This window comes from Callospermophilus lateralis, chromosome 1 (assembly GCF_048772815.1).
Source record: "Callospermophilus lateralis isolate mCalLat2 chromosome 1, mCalLat2.hap1, whole genome shotgun sequence".
Lineage (NCBI taxonomy): Eukaryota > Metazoa > Chordata > Mammalia > Rodentia > Sciuridae > Callospermophilus > Callospermophilus lateralis.
This window is the reverse complement of record NC_135305.1, coordinates 203,286,729-203,305,589: the sequence shown is the minus strand read 5'-3', so window position 1 is coordinate 203,305,589 and position 18,861 is coordinate 203,286,729. Positions and strand designations below refer to the sequence as shown.

At 36.4% G+C, this 18,861-nt stretch overlaps 1 protein-coding gene across 1 annotated transcript in view; it reads left to right on the top strand.

The window, feature by feature from the left end:
• Nucleotides 1-18,861, top strand: part of Ulk4 (unc-51 like kinase 4) — a 501,941-nt gene that overhangs the window by 384,917 nt on the left and 98,163 nt on the right. Inside the window, exon 35 of the mRNA XM_076869315.2 lies at nucleotides 15,655-15,840. Within this exon, the coding sequence (XP_076725430.2) occupies nucleotides 15,655-15,840 (186 nt within the window). The remainder of the gene's footprint in view (nucleotides 1-15,654; nucleotides 15,841-18,861) is intronic.

The window sequence follows — 18,861 nt, the reverse complement described above, 5'->3', positions numbered from 1 at the left end:
CAGGACGACCATCTCTTTCAGGCCCTGTCATCTTGCTCTCCTCCTGGCCTCATTTTCTAGATTCTCAGTCCTGCTGCTTCCTTGCTGTGCCTTAGAAATACCAAGCACAGGCCCATCATGGGGCTTTTCCCCCGCCTCAACATTTTTATTACAAAAGTTTTCATACAGAGAAGTTGAAAGAATTGCATAGTAAGCCCTTATATAACCACCACCTACATTCTATAATTAACAGTTTTCTATATTTTACCATTTTTTTCATCTATCCATCTTATTTTTTGGTGCATTCTAAAGTGATGGCACAAGGTTTTTGAACTTGGCATTTTAACCTTGAAAGCCTCTTTCCTCCAGTGCTAACCTGGCTCTTGCCCTCACTGCACTGGCCGTTTTCAAGGGGAATTTCCTCAAAGAAACCTTTTCTAACAGCCCTGTCTAAAACAGCACTTAACCGGCCCGATGTTCTGTTACATGCCCATGCACTCATGGGCTACCTATCTTCAGCAAGGGCTGCAGGATAGAGGGACTACCTGTGTTGTGCATGCTATTCCTTCAACATCAGGACCTTCTTGACACATGGGGTGCGTGTAGCAGAAGCTTCAAGTTGTACACCTACATCCACTTTCCTTATGATGCCATAGGAGTGAAAGAGCTTCACCTCTGTCCAGGGGATTCCACCTGAACCTGAGAATTGACATAAGGTGGATAAATAAGAGAAAAACTTTTAAATTTATTTAATACAAGCTTTATATTGCACAGGAGTCCTCTAAGGAAATGAAGCCTGGAATAAGCCAAGCAGGTTATATCTGTACTGAAAGGGACAAGGACAATAAGTTGGGAAACTGTAATAAAGCAAAGGGGCTTAGGATAAGACAGTTAATTGGGTAGAAAAATAGTAAGGTAAGGGATAGCTTAATAGGGCTTGTTTATACCCAATTCCCTCAGTCTCAATTTTCTGTCTTTGCCAAAAAATAGTGTTCCATTTTTCACATGGGAATTCATCTGCTTTTAAGAAACAGCACCAAGGTCTGAGAGACCTTTAACTTAAATAGTGAATATGCTAGAGTGGCTTGTTAACTCCTTCAGCACCCAAAATAAAGACTACATTTTTCAGGTTCCCTTCCAGCTCAGTGGAACCATGTGTTTGAACAAGGTCAGGCCAGTGAGAAGTGAACAGAGGGGATGTGTGTCTCTTCCAGATTCAGCTCCTAAAAGAGGCTGTGTGTATGCTTACCTGCCTTTCCACCACTTCCCGCTGCCTAGGTGGGAAGAGCCCCCATGCACCTCAGGTTTGCAGAATTGGCCTCTGCAACCTAAGTGCAATTCCTTACCCTCCTTCTCAGAGAAGTTAGTTCTCCGCCTTCTTGGAGCTCTCTCAGAGGAAGCCTTACTACTCAGAGGTGTGTGTTTTTCTACAGCTAGACTACCTTGGTCCTTCTGTGAGTTCTTCATACCTATTCACAACCTCTGCCCAAACCCACGTCTCCTCGGGAAGTGATGTGAATCACATTTTCCTTCTTTTTTGGTTGATAATCTAAGCTGTTTAGTCACTGTGGCTTTCTTGCGCCACCAAGCCAATTCCCATTTCTTTCTCAGGCTGTCCTCCCTGACAGTCTCACTGCTGATCTCTAATCCTCAAGATCCCTAAGCACCTCAACTCATTTACCAGTAGAAAGTGTTCTTTCCCTTCCAAAACCATATCTGAGTCTGATGCCTTCAAGTGTCTCCAACCCAAATATTTCATTGCATATACCCTCTACTCCCTGCTATCTCACATGCATAGAGACAAAAGAGAGGCTTCTGGGTGCCGTTGTCTGGTCCACAGCAGTTCACCTGTCATGCCATTCCACTTCAAATGGAGCTCTGGAGGGGCTGTAGCCCTGGCATTCCTGGCAGGTGTATTTCAGTGCACTGTCAGCAGATCAGAGAGTGCCATCAGGATGTTCTGTCCCCAGCTCTCTTTCATAGGGTGCTTTGTAATTCCCTATTCTAGCTCCAGTCTTGTCCATGCCCAAGTGCTGTCTTATTTGAACAAATTCTTTCCCCCCTTTCTCTCTGACTTGTCCTCCTGGGTAATTGGTCTCAAGATGTTATGCAAATCACAATATGCCGCCTCTATCACATGGGGTGCTTCAAACCTGTTTTGTAGCCCCATCTTCCTTGCTACTCCTCCAGACATTCCTCCTTTTCTCAGGTTCTGTTCCTATCAAGTTCATTGCTGATGTCATTTCTCCTTGTCTTTTTCCTTCTGACACAGTTGGAAACCTGAGCAGTATCAGGAAGCATTACCTATGTCACTCAAGAAATCAAATCATTTTTCTATTGTTGTCTTTGAGGGTACAGCAATTGACAAACCATATGCTTAGAAAGAGGCACTCTGTAACCTGAGGGCATCGTTCTAGAAGTGAGGAATTTAGTAGGATGAGGCTCTAGAGAACTCCTGCCAGACTCAGTTCAGTGGTAGACATGAGTAATGAGAACTGCCCTCGACCTGCCAGAGGAAAAAAATGGGAAGTTTAGGTTTTTACATGAGATCTTCCAATTATTAAATTTTGGAAACTTACAGTAAGTATTTAAAATGCCACTGATCAAATAGTATAAGTTGGTGGAGACCAATTTGTCTAAGGGCCTACCATTTTACATCTTTTCTGTCAGGTCTTTAAGCGCTTGTCCTACATCCGTAGCTACTTTCTTTTCATTTCTGTGTAATGGCTTATGTCTACTTCAGTGTTCCTGTTGTTACTGTCTCATCAAATTATTATTTGCCTGGAAATATATGACTGTCATTGTGTTTTCATAAAGATTCATATGTTCACATTTTCCTCTACAGGGAAATTTGTTGACAAAAATTATTGGAGCAATAATATTTGGTGTATAAATGCTTACATCATTTGCAGTTTGCATTATTCAAGGATATCTCTGTATCTTCTTCTTGTCTTTGGGTGTCTTGCCAATGCAGCATGTGTATTGGTACATTTATTTAGCACTTGTTTACTGGGTGTCTGCTCTGTATCAGGTTCCCAGAAGAGGTCAAGTCAGCTTTTATGGGCTGAGGCAAATGAATGGGTGTGCTCATTTCTGAGAGGGACAGTTGGTCTGACTAATGAAAAGAGAGCTGTTCTGCAGCACTACAAAGTGGGTTTGATGGTGAGAAAGGTAGTGGGAATAAGATGAGGGTTTTTTGGTGTGTGTACTGGTGGCCACAGAGGACTCTGAGACAGTGGCATTTGGATCGAACTATGACTAATGTGGAACCGCTGTTGTGAAAATAGACAATGGACAGCAGACCAAGGAATTTGCAGATGCAAACACCTTGCATGGCACCATGCTTGGTAGGCTTAGTTAAGGAAGCCCAGACTGGTTAGGGCATAATGGGCAAGTACAGTGGTGGGCATAGGAGCACAGGAGGAAAAGCCAGGGCCTGGGACACATAGGATCTTGTGGACCATAGCAGAGTGTCTAGTGTGTTCAAAATGCAACAAGAAGAAAATAGAGGCTTCAACAAGGAAGTGATATAATCTAAGTTTTCAAAAAGGTTTCTGTGGCTCCCATGTGGAAATGGATTGCAGGGGTGCATGTGTGGAAGCATAGTGGGGCATTTGGTTACTTCTCAGGTGGATATCTCAAAGCTACATCTCATCCGAGAGAATCCACCTGAATGTCTAAAAAGTGCAGTAAGTGACATGATCAGGCCAAAGCTTTTCCATAAAATTTGGCATCTTAGTGTTTACTTTTAATATATTTATCTTCTGTTGTTCTGAAACTTGGCCACTTCCATAGAACTGTTTAAATATCCTTCTGCCTTTATGTTTATGGCTTTTAAAAGGAGCTATGGTTTTCCATATTTTAGTTCCTGACAAGGAGACCATGAAATACATTATGAAAGTTAGGACAGTATAGGAATCTCAGAAGTCAAGGCCCATTTTTCCTCTTTGTAATTTCTTATTTGTTGGGGAATTTTTTAAAAAAATCCTGAATGCAACATACAAACTTATAACCAAATAAATAAAGGTAGTGGCAGGTTTTATTCTAAGTTTCCACATTTAAGAATTTAATACGCCTGGAGGTCAAAGGAGACTGAGGTTTCCCTATTTCTCAAGGAAAATAGGGATAGTAGTGTTTCCGTGCATTGTCTGGAATTACCATGTTCAAACATGATGTGAATCACATTTTCCTTCTTTTTTGGTTGATAATCTAAGCTGTTTAGTCACTGTGGCTTTCTTGCGCCACCAAGCCAATTCCCATTTCTTTCTCAGGCTGTCCTCCCTGACAATCTCACTGCTGATCTCTGATCCTCAAGATCCCTAAGCACCTCAACTCATTTACCAGTAGAAAGTGTTCTTTCCCTTCCAAAACCATAACTAAGTCTGATGCCTTCAAGTGTCTCCAACCAGAATGTTTCATTACATAAATGTACCCTTTTCTGCTGCCCCTTCAGCTAAGTCTGGCAAGAGTGATACATGAAAATAAAAAGGAACAGGACTGATGGTCTAATGTGAAGGCTTGTTAAAGATGTCCTAACAAATAGAGGGATTCCGTTCTTCAAATGCTTTTAGGCAGCATAAAAAGGGCAAGGAATGTTGTATTATTATTTTTTTCCTTTTTTGTTAATATATTCTCTTCTTTGAAAATAAATATCCCCATGTAATTTTTGACAAAACACTATACCAGGCAATATTTTTAAAACAGACTGCATAATTAAAAAGATTTTGAAATGCATGGTATTGCATAAATTGAATACAGGGACTAGTAAACACAGTACAACTGTGATTTTAGATTACTATAAAACAGTTCTTAAAATTCAAATATAAGTTTACTTAGAAATATTTCCAAGTCGTACATATGCATGTCTGTATTCATATCTCATCTCTCTCACTTAGTATTTGAGGTGGCTAATAAGAATGTTTGCAAGAAAGTTAGCATCAAAAAAAATACAGGATAATAAAATCAGAGAAAATAAAGGATGACAAATGGGCATATCCAGCCATGGTTTTGGTTTGTTAGACGAAATGTACATTTCCCAGAAGTAGGGAGGGCCACAGTTTTTAAGGCTTTTGTTCAGAAAGAATACTTTTCATTGGTCCTCCATTAGAGGGGCATTTTGTGATGGTGTGTGTTTGTGCTACTACCTATTATTTATTAAACATATTATGAACTGAACCTTGTCTTTTGGAGAGCAGATGTTTTAAGTCAATATCAGCTTTCATCAGTTTTTCCTCTCAAAATTATGCTTTAGCAGCCATATCGGAGAAATGTTTCCTCTACCTAAGGTCAAAACTATTTTTTTCCTGTCTTCTCTTAGAAGTCTATGGTTTTAGCTTTTTTTAGAGTGCTAACTCTAGGCTTAGCACTCATTTTTAGTTCATTTTGGTAAATGATGCAAGGTATGAATCAAAATTTTAACAAACTGTTTATTTGTCAAAAATGTGTCCTCAACTGCATTGTCATTGACCTTGGTCAAAAGTCAGTTGCCTGTATTCATCTGAATCTATGTGTGTGCTCTTCTTCAGATTTGTTTTGGCTGTTCTTTTGCATTTTCATGTGAAACTTAGAATCAGCTTATCAATTTCTACCCAAAACAAAAAACCCTTTGGCATTTCAGCTGAGATTATATTGAGTCTATGGACTAATTTGGGGAGAATAGTCATCTTAACAATTTTGAGTCACTTGGCTGATGAGCAAAGTGTATTCCTCCATTATTTAGATCGATTTTAATTTTTCTTACCAATATTTTGTAGTTTTCTAAGTATAGATCTTTTCATCTTTTCTCAGGCATATCTCTAAGGATTTCTAATTTTTTGATGCTGTTTTACTGGTACTGTTTTAATTCTAATTTCTGATTGTTGTTTACATGCAAAATACAATTAATTTTGTGTGATGCTTTTAAACCTTTTAATTTTGTTGAACTCACAGACATTGGTAGTTTGTTTATAAATTACATGTGTTTTTTAATACAGAGAATCATTCTTCTTCAAATAAAATAACTTCTTCCTTTCCAGTATGGATATTATAGGGCAGAGATTTGGGTGGGAGGGAGGATGCACTGATTGCACTGGCCAGAATGTCCCAAATAATGGCCAGTAAAAGTGGTATGAAAAGGCATCCTTTTTGTCTGCCAGATCCCATGGGAAAGGATTCTGTCTCTTACATGCCATTTATTAGGTTGAGGAAGTTCCCTGCTACTCCTAGCTTGCTGATTTTTTGTTATAAATAGTTATTGGTTATTGTCGGGTATTTTTTCTGATGAGATGGTCATGTGGTTTGGATTATGATGTGGCAGGTTAACTTGTGTCTTCAAAAAAAAGACAATAGTGAAACTCTGACCTCCAGTATTCCAGAGTGTCCTTATTTATAAACAGAGTTCTTGCAGATAGAATGAATTGAGGTCACACTGGAGTATGGTGGGTCCCTCATCCACTATGACTGAGACAAAGACATGAGAGAGAGGCCCTGTGAAGTTAGAGACAGTGGTTGGAATTATGTGGTCACAAATCAAAGAAGAGCTGGGGCTCTAGGGCTGTGAGCTACAAGAGGCAAAGAAGGGTGCTTCCCCATAGGTTTGGGAAGAAGCAGGGCCCTGCCAACACCTTGCTATCAGATATCTAGTCTCCAGAACTGTGGGACAAAAAATTTCTGTTATTTTAAGTCACCTAGTTTGTGGCACTTTGTTAGGGACGCTCTAGGAAATGAATACCTATGGTATGTTGTTACATTGATAGGTCTGTGTGTTTGTGTTTTTTGAGATGGGGTCTTCCTGTATTCCCTGGCTGGTCTTGAAGTTGTGGACTCAAGCAGTCTCTTTTCTCAGCCTCCCAAGTAGCTGGGTCTACAGGTGTGTGCTGCTGTGCCCAACTACATTGGTAAATTTTTGAATGTTGAACTACACCTGTATCCCTAGAACATTCTCCACTTAGTTGTAATTATTGCTTAATATAATGTTGAATTTTATGTGTTATGATTTTATTTAGAAGTTTTACATCTATATTCATGAGGGGTCTTGTTCTATAGTTTATTACTTCTGTTGTCTTTGGTGGTGTCAGAATGTCATTGATCTAGGAGAATAAGTTTTAATTAATTCCTTCCTCTTTAGTTGGCATGGAGACTGTGTTGAATTGGTATTTTTAGTGGTTTCATTGAGAAATAATTCACATACCATAAAATTAACCCTTTGAAAGTGTATATTTCAATGGTTTTGATGTTTATTGTGCAACCATTATCTAATTCCAGAATTTTTTGATAATTCCTCAAAACAACCTCAAACTCATAAGAAATCAGTCTCTATTCCCTCCCCTTTGCAACTCTAATCTATCACTAATGTACTTTTTGTTTCTATAAATTGGTCTATGCTATGTGTTTTATTTGGAAGTACATAAAATGTGATGTTTTCATCTTTCTTTTAGCCTAGTGTACCAAGCTCATTCATGTTTGTAGCATGGAAAAGTACTTCATTCCTTGCTCCTACTGAATAATATTCACCATGTAAGTGTACCATGTTTGTATGTCCATTCTTCAGTTGAAGGAGTTTTCAGTTGTTCCCACTTTTGGGGCTATTATGAGTAATATGGCTCTGAACATCTGTGTACAAATTGTTATGTAAATATATACTTCTTTCTTGTGAGTATCTATCTAGGTTATATGTCAAAACTGTGTTTAACCCTTTGAGGAACTGCCAGACTGTTTTCCTGGGTGCCTGCTCCATTAACATTCCCATTAACAGTGTATGAGTGCTCAAATTTCTCTAAATCCTAGCCACCTCCTGGGTTATTTTCTATTTTGAATATAGTGGAGTAGTATTTCATGATGGACACAGTTTATTTATCTTTTCCATCTATCTATCTAACTATTTATTTATTTTCTGGTGCTGAGGATCAAAACCAGTGCCACATACATGTAGGTAAGCGATCCACCACTGCCCCACAACTGCAGCCCTTTTTAACATAAATGGCCACACTTGTAATCCCACCAGCTTGGGAGGCTGAGGCAGGAGGATAGCAAGTTCAAAGCCAGCCTTAGCAACTTAGTGAGGCCCTATAGCAACTCAGACAGAACCCCCAAAATAAAATATAAAAAAGGGCTGGAGAGATGGCTCCAGGGGTTAAGTACTCCTGGGTTTAATCCCTGGTACAAAGTAAAATAAAATGTGCTGAGACAATTTAAGGAATCTACCTCTGATCCCTCTGTGTTCTTTGCTCTAAAAACCTTATCAAGTCTCTAGTCTGACCCTATTTGTCTCCCATCTCTCAGGGATCATTACCAGGTGTCTAATAGTTTTATTTTTAGTGCATTAAAGTTATACAAAATAGTGGGGTTCATTTTGATATATTAAAAAATGCATATAACATGATTTTTCTCCATTTAATCCACAGTACTACCTCCTTTCCTCTTCTCCCTCCTCCAATCCCTTTTCTCTATTCTGGTATCTATTTTATTAATTAATTGATGCATTATAATTGCATATAAAGTTGATATATATTGTGTTATATTCATGTGCACCCAGTGTGATTTGGTCAACTTCATTCCCTTCCTCTTTCCCATTCCCACCCCTTCTTACTCCCCATTGATCCCCTGCTTCTGCTTTACTGATCTTCCTTCTATTTTTGTGAATTTCCATTTTTTATTCCTTTTTTCTTTCTAGCTTCTGTATCTGAGACAAAACATTTGACCTTTGACTTTCTGAGTCTGCTTATTTCATTTAGCATGATGTTCTACATTTCCATCCATTTAATAGCAAATGGCATAATTTCACTCTTCTTTGTTGTTTAGTAGAACTCCATTGTGTATATTTACCACTTTTCTTTATTCATTTGTCAGTGGGCACCTAGGCTGGTTTATTAATTTGGTTATTGTGGATTGTGCTGCTATAAACATGGGTATGCATATATCACTATAATATGCTGATTTTAGTTCTTGTGGATAAATACTGAAGAGTGAGATAGCTGGAACATACAGTGGGTTCTATTCCTAGTCTTTTGAGGAATTTCCATACTGCTTTCCAAAGTGGTTGTACTACTTTGCAGTCTCATCAACAATGTAAATTGTACCTTATTTCCTCCCATCTCTTTGCCAACAGTTTACGTTGTTTATATTCCTCCTCCTTTTTTATCTTTTGTAATGGGGATGGAACCCAGGGATGCTTTGCCCCTGAGCTACATCCCCAGCTCTTTTTATTTTGAGGCAGGGTCTCACTACCATCTTTTGCCTATTTTATGAGTGGCTTATTAGTGGACTTGGTGTTAAGTATTTTTAGTTCTTTATATATTCTGGATATTAACCCCCTATCAGAAGAGTTGCTGGCAAAGATTTTCTTCCATTCCATAAGTTCTCTTTCTTTTTTAAATTTTGATATGTGTAGTCTTTTTAAAATTTATTCTAATTTGTTGTACATGATAGCAGAATGCATTTTGACGTATTGTATCGAGCACAACTTCTCATTTCTCTGGCTGTTCATGATGCAGATGTAAGCTCTCTCTTCATGCTCTTGTTTCCTTTACTGTTCAAAAGCTTTTTGTTTTAATGATATTCCTATTCTTAGTTTTATTTCTTGAGCTTTAGCAGTTCTGTATTAAGGAAGTTAATGCCCAGGCCATTGGAGTGTTGCCTCTGTGTTGACTTTTCACAATTTCACTGTTCCTGGTCTAATTCTTAGTTTTCAATCTACTTTGAGTTTTCCCAGTGCAGTTTATTTAAGAGGCCATCTTTTCTCCAATATATGCTTTTGGCACTTTTGTCAAAGATTGGATGACTGTATTTATATGGATTTGTCTCTGTGACTTCTAGTTTATTCCAGTGGTCTTTGTTTCTATTTTTTTTGCCAGTACAATGCTATTTTTGTTACTGTAGCTTGTAGTATAATTTGAAATCCATGTATTGTTATACCTCCAGCCTCACCCTTGTTGCTTAAGATTGCTTTGACTATTCTGGGTTTTTGATATAAATTTTAGGACTGTTTTTATAATTCTTTGTTCTGTGAAGAATGTCATTGATATTTTAATGGTGACTTATAGATTACTTTTGCTAATATGGCCATGTCGGTGATATTAATTTTACCATGAACCTGGTAAACCTTTTAAGGTCTTCTTTATTTTCTTTCTTTAGTGTTTTATAATTTTCATTGTGGCGATCTTTCACCTCCTTAGATTTATTCATAAGTATTTTTTGAGATTATTGTAACTGGAGTCATTTTCCTCTCAGCAGACTCATTTTTGGAGTATAAGAAAGCCGTTGATTTATGAGTGTTGTTCTTGTATCCTGCTACTTTACTGAATTTGTTTATCAGATCTAAAAGTATAGAAGTTTGTTGCATTGATCCTTTGTAGGTTTTTTTTTAATGTTCTATTGTATCAATTAAAATTCAGATCTTAATTTTTTCCTGTCTTGGAATTAGTTTGTTTTGGAATTAGTTTGTTCTTGCTTTTCTAGGCCCTTTAGATATAGCACTAGATTATTTAGGATGCTTTGTTTTTTAATGTGGATCTTTAATGCTAGAAACTTTCCTCTTAGTATTACCTCCATAATGTCGCAGGTACTTTGGAATGTTGTATTGGTGTTCTATCTTAATCCTAGAATTTTTAAAATTTATCCTCTAATTTTATCAATGACTCATTCCTCATTTAAGGGTCTTAATCTCCATGTGTTTATGTGGTTTCTATAAATTTTCTTGCTGTTGATTTCTGATTTCAATCCATTATAATCTGATAAGTTGCTTGGAATAATATCAGTTTTGTTTGTATTTGCTAACACTTGCTTTGAGTCCTAATATATAGTCTGTTTTGCAAAAGATTTCAGGAGCTGCTGAGAAGAGAGTGTATTCAGCTGATTTGGTTGAAATATTCCATAGATATCTCTTAGCTCCATTTGATTTATTGGATGACCTGTCTCTTGTTTAGAGAGGGTGTGTTGAAATCACCAAGTATTGTTGTATTGGAACTAGAAGAAGTGTTTTTATGAATTAGGTGTGCCAACATTGGGGCATAAATATTTACTATAATTATATCTTCTTATTGGCTTATTTCTTTTAACAGCATTTAGCTGTCTTCCTTGTCTCTTCTGATTAATTTGTGTTTGAAATGTTCTTTGACATAAGAGAATAGCTGCTCCTGCTTGTTTTCAGATTCTGTGTGGAATGTTTTTCCATTCTTTTACTTTCAGCCTGTTGATAATCATTGTGTATAAGATGAGTCTGTTGCAAGCAGCATATAATTGGGTCTTGTTTTTTAATCCAGTCTACTAATCTATATATTTTAATTGGAAAGTTGAGATTCAAGTTATTACAGAGACATGTTTATTATTTCTAATCATTTTGGTATGTTTCATAGATTTAACTTGTTTTTATTTTCATTTGTTTAATTGCTTTTCTGGAAAGCCTCAACCATTTGAGAACTGTGAAGTTTGAGTTCTTTCTGTTGTATTTCTTTAAATATTTTCTATAATCATGAATTCTTTTATCTTTATCTTTAAAAGTTTTTGTTCCTTATACAATTATGAGTAATTCCTTTGCTGAATATACAACTTTTGCTGGCAATTGTGTTCTTTTGGAGGTTGGATTATCTCATTACAAGCCCTTCTGGCTTTTAGATTCTGAGTTGTATTGGTCTACCTCTAAATGTGATCTGATGTTTCTCTCTTGCAGCCTTTAATATTCTGTCCTTCTGTTGTTAGGCATTTGTTTATGATGTGTCTAGAAGGAGGTTCTTTTTTGATCTTGTCTGTTTGGGGTTCTATATACATCCTGTGTGTGGATGATCTTCTCATTTCTAAGGTGTGAACAATTTTGACATTATTTCACTGGAAAATTTCTTAATGCCATTAGCCTGTATTTCTATTCCCTCTCTATCCTGATGACTCTCATGTTTGGTCTCTTAATCTTGCCCCAGAGTTTTTATATATCTTGAGCATGGTATTTATTTATTTTTATTTACTGTCTACTGAGTGTTCTAGCTCAAATGCCTTATCTTCAAGGCCTGAGATTCTGCTTTCTATGTAATCTAGTCTGTTGGTAATGGTATTGAGTGAATTTTTTATTTGATTTATTGTATCTTTCTTTCTAGTTCTGAGTGGTTCCTTTTCAGAGTTTCTATTTCTTTGTTGAGATGGTCTCCTGGAATTGCTCTCTTAGTTCATTTCTTAATTAATTTCTTAGGTCTTCTTTTAACTCATTAATTCTTTTAATAATCAATTTTTTAGTCTGTCTCTGAAATTTTGTCACCTTTTGTGTGTGTTCCTTTGTCGGGGGATTGTATCTTTAGATAGGAGGAGACTTATTTGCCTTTTTCCTCATGTTTCAGAGGTCTTATACTTGCACATCTTTTGAGGTAGATTTTTTTTCCCTGTTTTTTTGAGGACATCCTTTGGCATGTAGTTGTCTCTTTTGTAATGACTTCCATGTTGGTTTCCATTTGCTTCATCACATAAGTTCAGTGTATTTCAAGTGTTATTTTTCACCACCAGTGCCTGTAGATTTGCGGCTGAACTGCTGGATTAATTTACTATTATTAAACTGCTATAATGGTGTGTGTTTTTCTAATTTTAGAGTTCTTTCTCTGATTTTGCTGTAGGTATAGATGTCCAAGAGTGGGACCTGGGAATGGGGCTGCGGCTCGGTGGTAGAGCACTCTCCTGACATGCATGAGGCACTGGGTTTGATCCTTAGCACCACATAAAAATAAAATAAAGGTATTGTGTCCACCTACAACTAAAAAAGTACATATTAAAGAAAAAAAAAGAGTAGGACCTGATGTTCCCTTCTAGTCATATTTACTTTGGATCTAGTCTTTGGTTTAAAGTTTTTGTCTCCCCTATTCTATGTGTTATAGTATTACTGAAGCTTGAGTGGGGTTGGTTTGTGTGTGGAGGAAGGTGTACTGTTTCTTTGTTGAGTTGGGGGTATAGTTCAGCTACAGAGTCTGTACCCTATGAAGTTGTAGTGTACCAGTTGCTTCCTAGCTCCACTTCAGAAAAAAGGGAAACAAGCACCAGCAGCAACAATAATGATCAATTACCTCATAAGAATAAATGCCCAGTGCCTGTGTACACCATTAATTACCACAAAATGGAATGGTGGGATCACCATTTAACAAAAGCAGCAGCAATGAACAGCTGTGAACTAGATCTAACATTAAAGTAAGTAGAAGGTATCAACTATGGCCTCCTTAATACTAATAATGGCAGTAACATGAATGTTCTTAAAGATAATAAAATTAAAATTTATTAAGAGGAAAGAAAATAGGATAGGAAGTTTGTAAAAGAAAGTTTAAAATATTCAAAAGGCAAACACTTGTACAAAAACAGAAAGGTAGTATGTGATTACTATAAATAAGGAGTAATAAAAAAAACTAAAATAAATACTGAAATCATACAGTAGTCTCTGACCAAAGTGGAATCAAATTAGAAGTCAATAACAGAAGGACATATGGAAATTTTCCAACACCTAAAAGGAAAACACACTTCTAAATATTGATGAGTGAAAGATGAAGTCTTAAAGGAAATTTTTAAAATGCATAGAACTGAATGAAAATTAAAATAAGGTCTTTTCAGTTTTTTTTTTAGTATTCTGTACTTTTCATTATAAATCTCATCTTTTGTTAAATTGATTCCCAAGTATGTTTTTTTGAGGCTATTGTGAATGGAATAATTTTCTTAATTTCTCTTTTAGTTGATTTATCATTGGAACATAGGAACACAATTGATTTATGGGTGTTAGATTTGTTTCCTCCTACTTTACTGAACTCATTTATGAGTTCTAGAAGTTTTCTCATGGGGTTTTTTGGGTTTCTAGATATGAGATCACATCATGGAAAGACCTGATATTCTTGGATAGGCAGAATTAATATTGTCAAAATGATCATACTACCAAAAGTGCTATACATATTTTATTAATTTTCCCATTAAAATTCATATGATATTCTTTATAGAAATCAAAGAAAAGCAGTTATGAAATTCATTTGGAAAAATAAGAGGCCCATGATAGCCAAAGCAATCCTTAGCAAGAAAAGCATATAAGTCCTCATGAGCTTGGTTGTAAACTCTTAGATATGTTGCAAAAATCATGTATATAAACCCTAAATAAAAACGATAAACGAAACTTCATCAAATTTAAAATATTTTGTGTCTCAAAAAATGCTATTAAGACTGTAGAAGAGAACCTGCAGAATGGAAAATTGTTTTTCTAAAATCATATTTAAAACTTAAAGAACTATCAGAACTCAATCATAAAAAGTCACACGCTATATTGATTTTTTTGCACATGATTTATTTTAAAAATGGGCAAAGGATTTGCACAGCTATTTCTCCAAAAAAGATATACAAAAGGCCAATAAGCATGTGAGAAGATTCAGCATCATTAGCCATCAGGAAAGTTCAAATGGAAACCATACTCCATAGCTACTAGGAGGGCTGAATGCAGAAATCGGATAATAACAGGAATTGGTTAGGATGTAAGGAAACTGGAACTCTCAGACATTGTTGTTGCAAATGGCAACTTCAGAAAACAGCCTGGCAGTTCCTCAAAAGGTTAAACATAGAGTGACCACATGACCCAGCAATCCCACTCCTGGGTATATACCCCAAAGAAACAACACATGCTTGCACAAAAATAGGTACACAAATATTCACAGCAGCATTATTCAGAATAGCCTAAAATTGAAAACTCTCAATGTCCACCAGTTTATAAATAGGTAAACAAAATGTGTTACTTCCATCCTATGGATACATGCTACAATGTGGATGAAACTTGAATACATAATTCCAAGTGAAAGAAGCCAGTCACAAAGGATCACATTTTATAGGATTTTATGTATCTGAGATATCCAAAATAGGTAAATTCATAGAAACAAAAAGCACAGGAAAAGGGGGATAGCAAAATCTTACTAAAGTGTATAAGATTTCTCTTGGGGATGATGAAAATGTTCTAAAATTCATTGCAGGGATTAGATATATAGCTCAGTGGTAGAGTGTATGTTTAGTGTGGCATGGCCCTGGGTTCAATCCAGAGCACCAAAAATAATTTTAATAGGTTTGATTGTATTAATGGTTGCATGATTGTGAATGTACTAAAAACTGTTGAATTATACATTTTGGGTGAATTATATGGTATAAATATTACATCTCAATAAAGATATTGCAGATAAAATAAAAACTAAAAATAAATTGAAATGTTTATAATATGATTACTATTTCATGTTGTATCTTTTAGTATACATAGAACCAATGCTGTATCTCCCCTCTGTAGAGTCAATGATGATTTGGATGCAGGAAAGGCTAAAATATTCCTTAATATTCTCTAGAAAGTGGATTTTCCCTAAGCAAGTTATGGGTAAATGAGAATCTAAAGGAACTTGCCCCTGAAAAATCCATCAACACCTTCCCCCCGTAAATAGTGATGAATCCATGCATGTGCCAGATGTAAAATACATCGCCATCCTCTACTAGTTCTGCTCATTTTTTCCTTTGGTTAAAAAAAGGACTACAGATCTTTTGATTTTGTGCCATTAGCCTTGTGTTTGAGCTATCCTATAACTTTATAATAGATTCATTCCAAAAAATATTCAATTAGTCACACTTTCTGCTCAGACAGATGTTCTGAACCAAATTTTACTGTACTTTTTGAGGAATACCAATGTTATCTTCAATGGAATTTAAAGTATCCTATTTGTTACTTTTCAGCTTCCTAGTGAGGATCCTGAAATTTTTGAGGTTTCATCCAAGTGTCTGTCTATACTGGTTCAGCTGTATGGAGGGGAAAACCCAGACAGCCTGTCCCCTGAAAATGTGGAATGTTTTGCTGATTTGCTGATGTCCAGGGAGGATCCAAAGGAGCAGAAGCTTCTGCTGAGGATTCTCAGAAGGATGGTGAGTCCAAATGGAAATCGGGATATGATGTTGGCTTCCATGTCAGCCTCGTGAACTGTGAGAAGTTTCTTAGACCTCATTTCAAATTTCCAGAAAAGTTGGAAGAGTAGTAAAACAACTCCCACTTATCTTTCTCACAGTCACCTATTTTTAATATTGATCATGTCCTATTTGCATACATATGCATTTTTTCATAAACTGCTTGAGGGTAAGAGGTTGCCTTCATACTCTTGAATTCGTAGCATGTATTTCCTTTTTTTAAAAAAAAAAAAAAAGATATTCTCTTAACTAGTATTCAAAATCAGGAAATTTAACATTGATTCAGTTCTTTTACTACTCTGACATCCATATTCTGTCAACTATTCTAATAATTTATATTTTTTTCTAATATTAAATACAGTCTGGGATTCTATTTTTATTTTTGTTGTGGTACTAGAGATTGAACCCAGGGACACTTTACCAGTGAGTTTATCCCCAGCCGCCCCCCGCCTTTTTTTTTTTTTTTTTTTTTTTGAGATAGGGTCTGCTTAGTTGCTGAGTGCCTAAGTTGCTGAGACTAGTCTCAAAATTTCTGTCCTCCTGCCTCAACCTCCATAGTTGCTGGGATCATAGGCTTGTGGCCATCATACCTGACCAGGATTGTGTATTTTAATCTGGAACAATCTTATAGTCTTTCTTTGTCTTTCATGACATTTTTAAGAATATAAGCTGATATTATGCAACATCTCCTTCAATTGGGGTCTGTCTGATGTTTCTTCATGATTAGATTCATGAATACCTCAGTAGTGATATTGGTCCACCACATCCAGAGGCTCATGATGTTTTCCCCTTACTGGTGATGTTAATTTTGATCACTTAGTTTAATCAATGTGTAGTTGTATTTTTAATTTTGAAATGGTTACAAAATGGAGATTTCTAACCTCCAACTTTTCCAACTCCCAGTATGCTACTCTAAGGAAGAACTCTCCCTTCTGTCTAATTATTTTATTTTTACAAAATATGTATAGATGATATCTATTTGAAGGTACTTTTCAATACTGACATATTTTCTTTCTACAATAAATTTTACTCTACCAATTGTGAAGGCCATTACTCACAGTGGCTAGTGTAGTTAATAAAGGATAGAGGTCCTGTTTGTCATTTCGTTGGTCAGTCTGTGTTCACATCTAGGTCCTATTGTTCTGAGGTGTCCTTTGACAAGTGGAGGCTGTGGATGCTCCAGAGAGTTGTACTCAAAATTACTTTGGTGCCAATTTGATAAGTAAACGGTTGCAGCAAGTGACCACTGAATCCAGCTGACAGGTGCTGGGTGACAGAACAGAAAGAGGAAAACCAATGAGCCCTCTTCACTGCTATGCTATGCTTTTGTACAGCCATGTCCCCATCCCCAAACAGACTTCCCCTCTCAGCAGAGTGGTTTCCTGTGTATCAGGACGATGACAGTCTAGGCCAGTTTCCCAAAGCATAGGATCTTGGAGATGGTGTGCCGGCATGGCACAGATGACACTGAGTCACACAGTAAGGTAGTTCTTTCTTTTTCAGTTTTCTTTTGAGCTTTCTTTTGAGGCAAAAATCTCAGTTTCATTCTACTCTGTCTTTAACATCTCTCTATTCGATCAGAATCTCACTCTTTAACCAGAGAGCAGACCTTTCAGACTTTCAACTTTTGCAGTGGATATAAGGCATTTCTTTAAAAGGTATGTTATTTAAGGAAAAAGGATCTGAAGGCAAGTGCAGTAGTCCCTCCTTTTCTAGTACCTCTGTGGATGCCAACAACCTTGGATAGTACTGAACTCTGTAAATATATATCTGTATTTCTTATACATACTTGTCTGTGATAACATTTAATTTATAAATTAGGTACAGTAAAATATTAACAATAATAAAATAGAACAATTATGACAATGTACTTGGTAAAAGTTGTGTGAATGTGTTCTCTCTCTTTCTCTAAATAGCTTATTATACTACATTCACCTTTCCTCTTGGATGATATGAAAGGAAGTACTTTGGCTTCTATTTGGCATATCTGAATTGCATCACTGTTCTTTCGCTGTGGGACAGTACTGCAACAGTGGGTCTAATATCCTAGACAGTTGCCAAGTGACTAACAGATCGCAAAGACCTCATAGATATGCTAGATGGGGGTGGTTCACACCCCAGGCTTGGTAGCACAAGATTCCTTTGTGCTACTGAGCACAATGTGCAATTTAAAATTTATGAAGTGCTTATTTCTGGAATTTTCCATTTAATGTATTTGGACCACAGTTGACTGTGGGTAACTGAAACCATGGGGTAGAAGAGGAAATGTGGATAAGGGAAACTACTGTACTAGAAAGTATGATAATACAGGTTATATGTAAATGTAACAAGAGTGTTGATTTGATAGAGAATGATAAAAGCTTGGAAAATATGGCCTAATGTCTGACATGATTAAGTTTATAAAGATCCACAATCCTTCCTTTGAAACTCTTGGGCCCAGATTTGTTTTGGAATTCAGAAGTTTCAAATTTTATTTGGCATAATTCTCACACAGTACGTGATACCCACAGGGAACACCCAGACAATGCCATTATGAAGCACATATTTCTGCAGCAAAATGTATAAATATTTACCCATGTGTTAAAACTGTACCGTACATGGGGCCCATATGAGTTCAGGTCAAATACCAAATATGTTTTTGAACCACACGTTTATTTTTTTGTTTATTTGCTGTGTAATTTCTAGAAAGTGAGGTGCAAAAATGTTCTGATTTGAAATTATCATGATAATTTATTTCCTTAATAAGAAAAAACAGACTGAATATTTCCATTGAAAAAAATATACTTTCCTATTGTCTCCTGAGTATGCCCTTATAAGTCAGTGTGATCCCTTAATGTTTCTAATTCAGCTGTTCAAGAGTACCTGTAACGTGTGCAGCCATCTGTGATAAGTGCTTTGAATCCTCCGAAAGCTCTCTAAATTATTCGGTCAGTCTTATTGGGTTCAAGTCATATAAAACACACAATGAGAGATTCTAGGGCC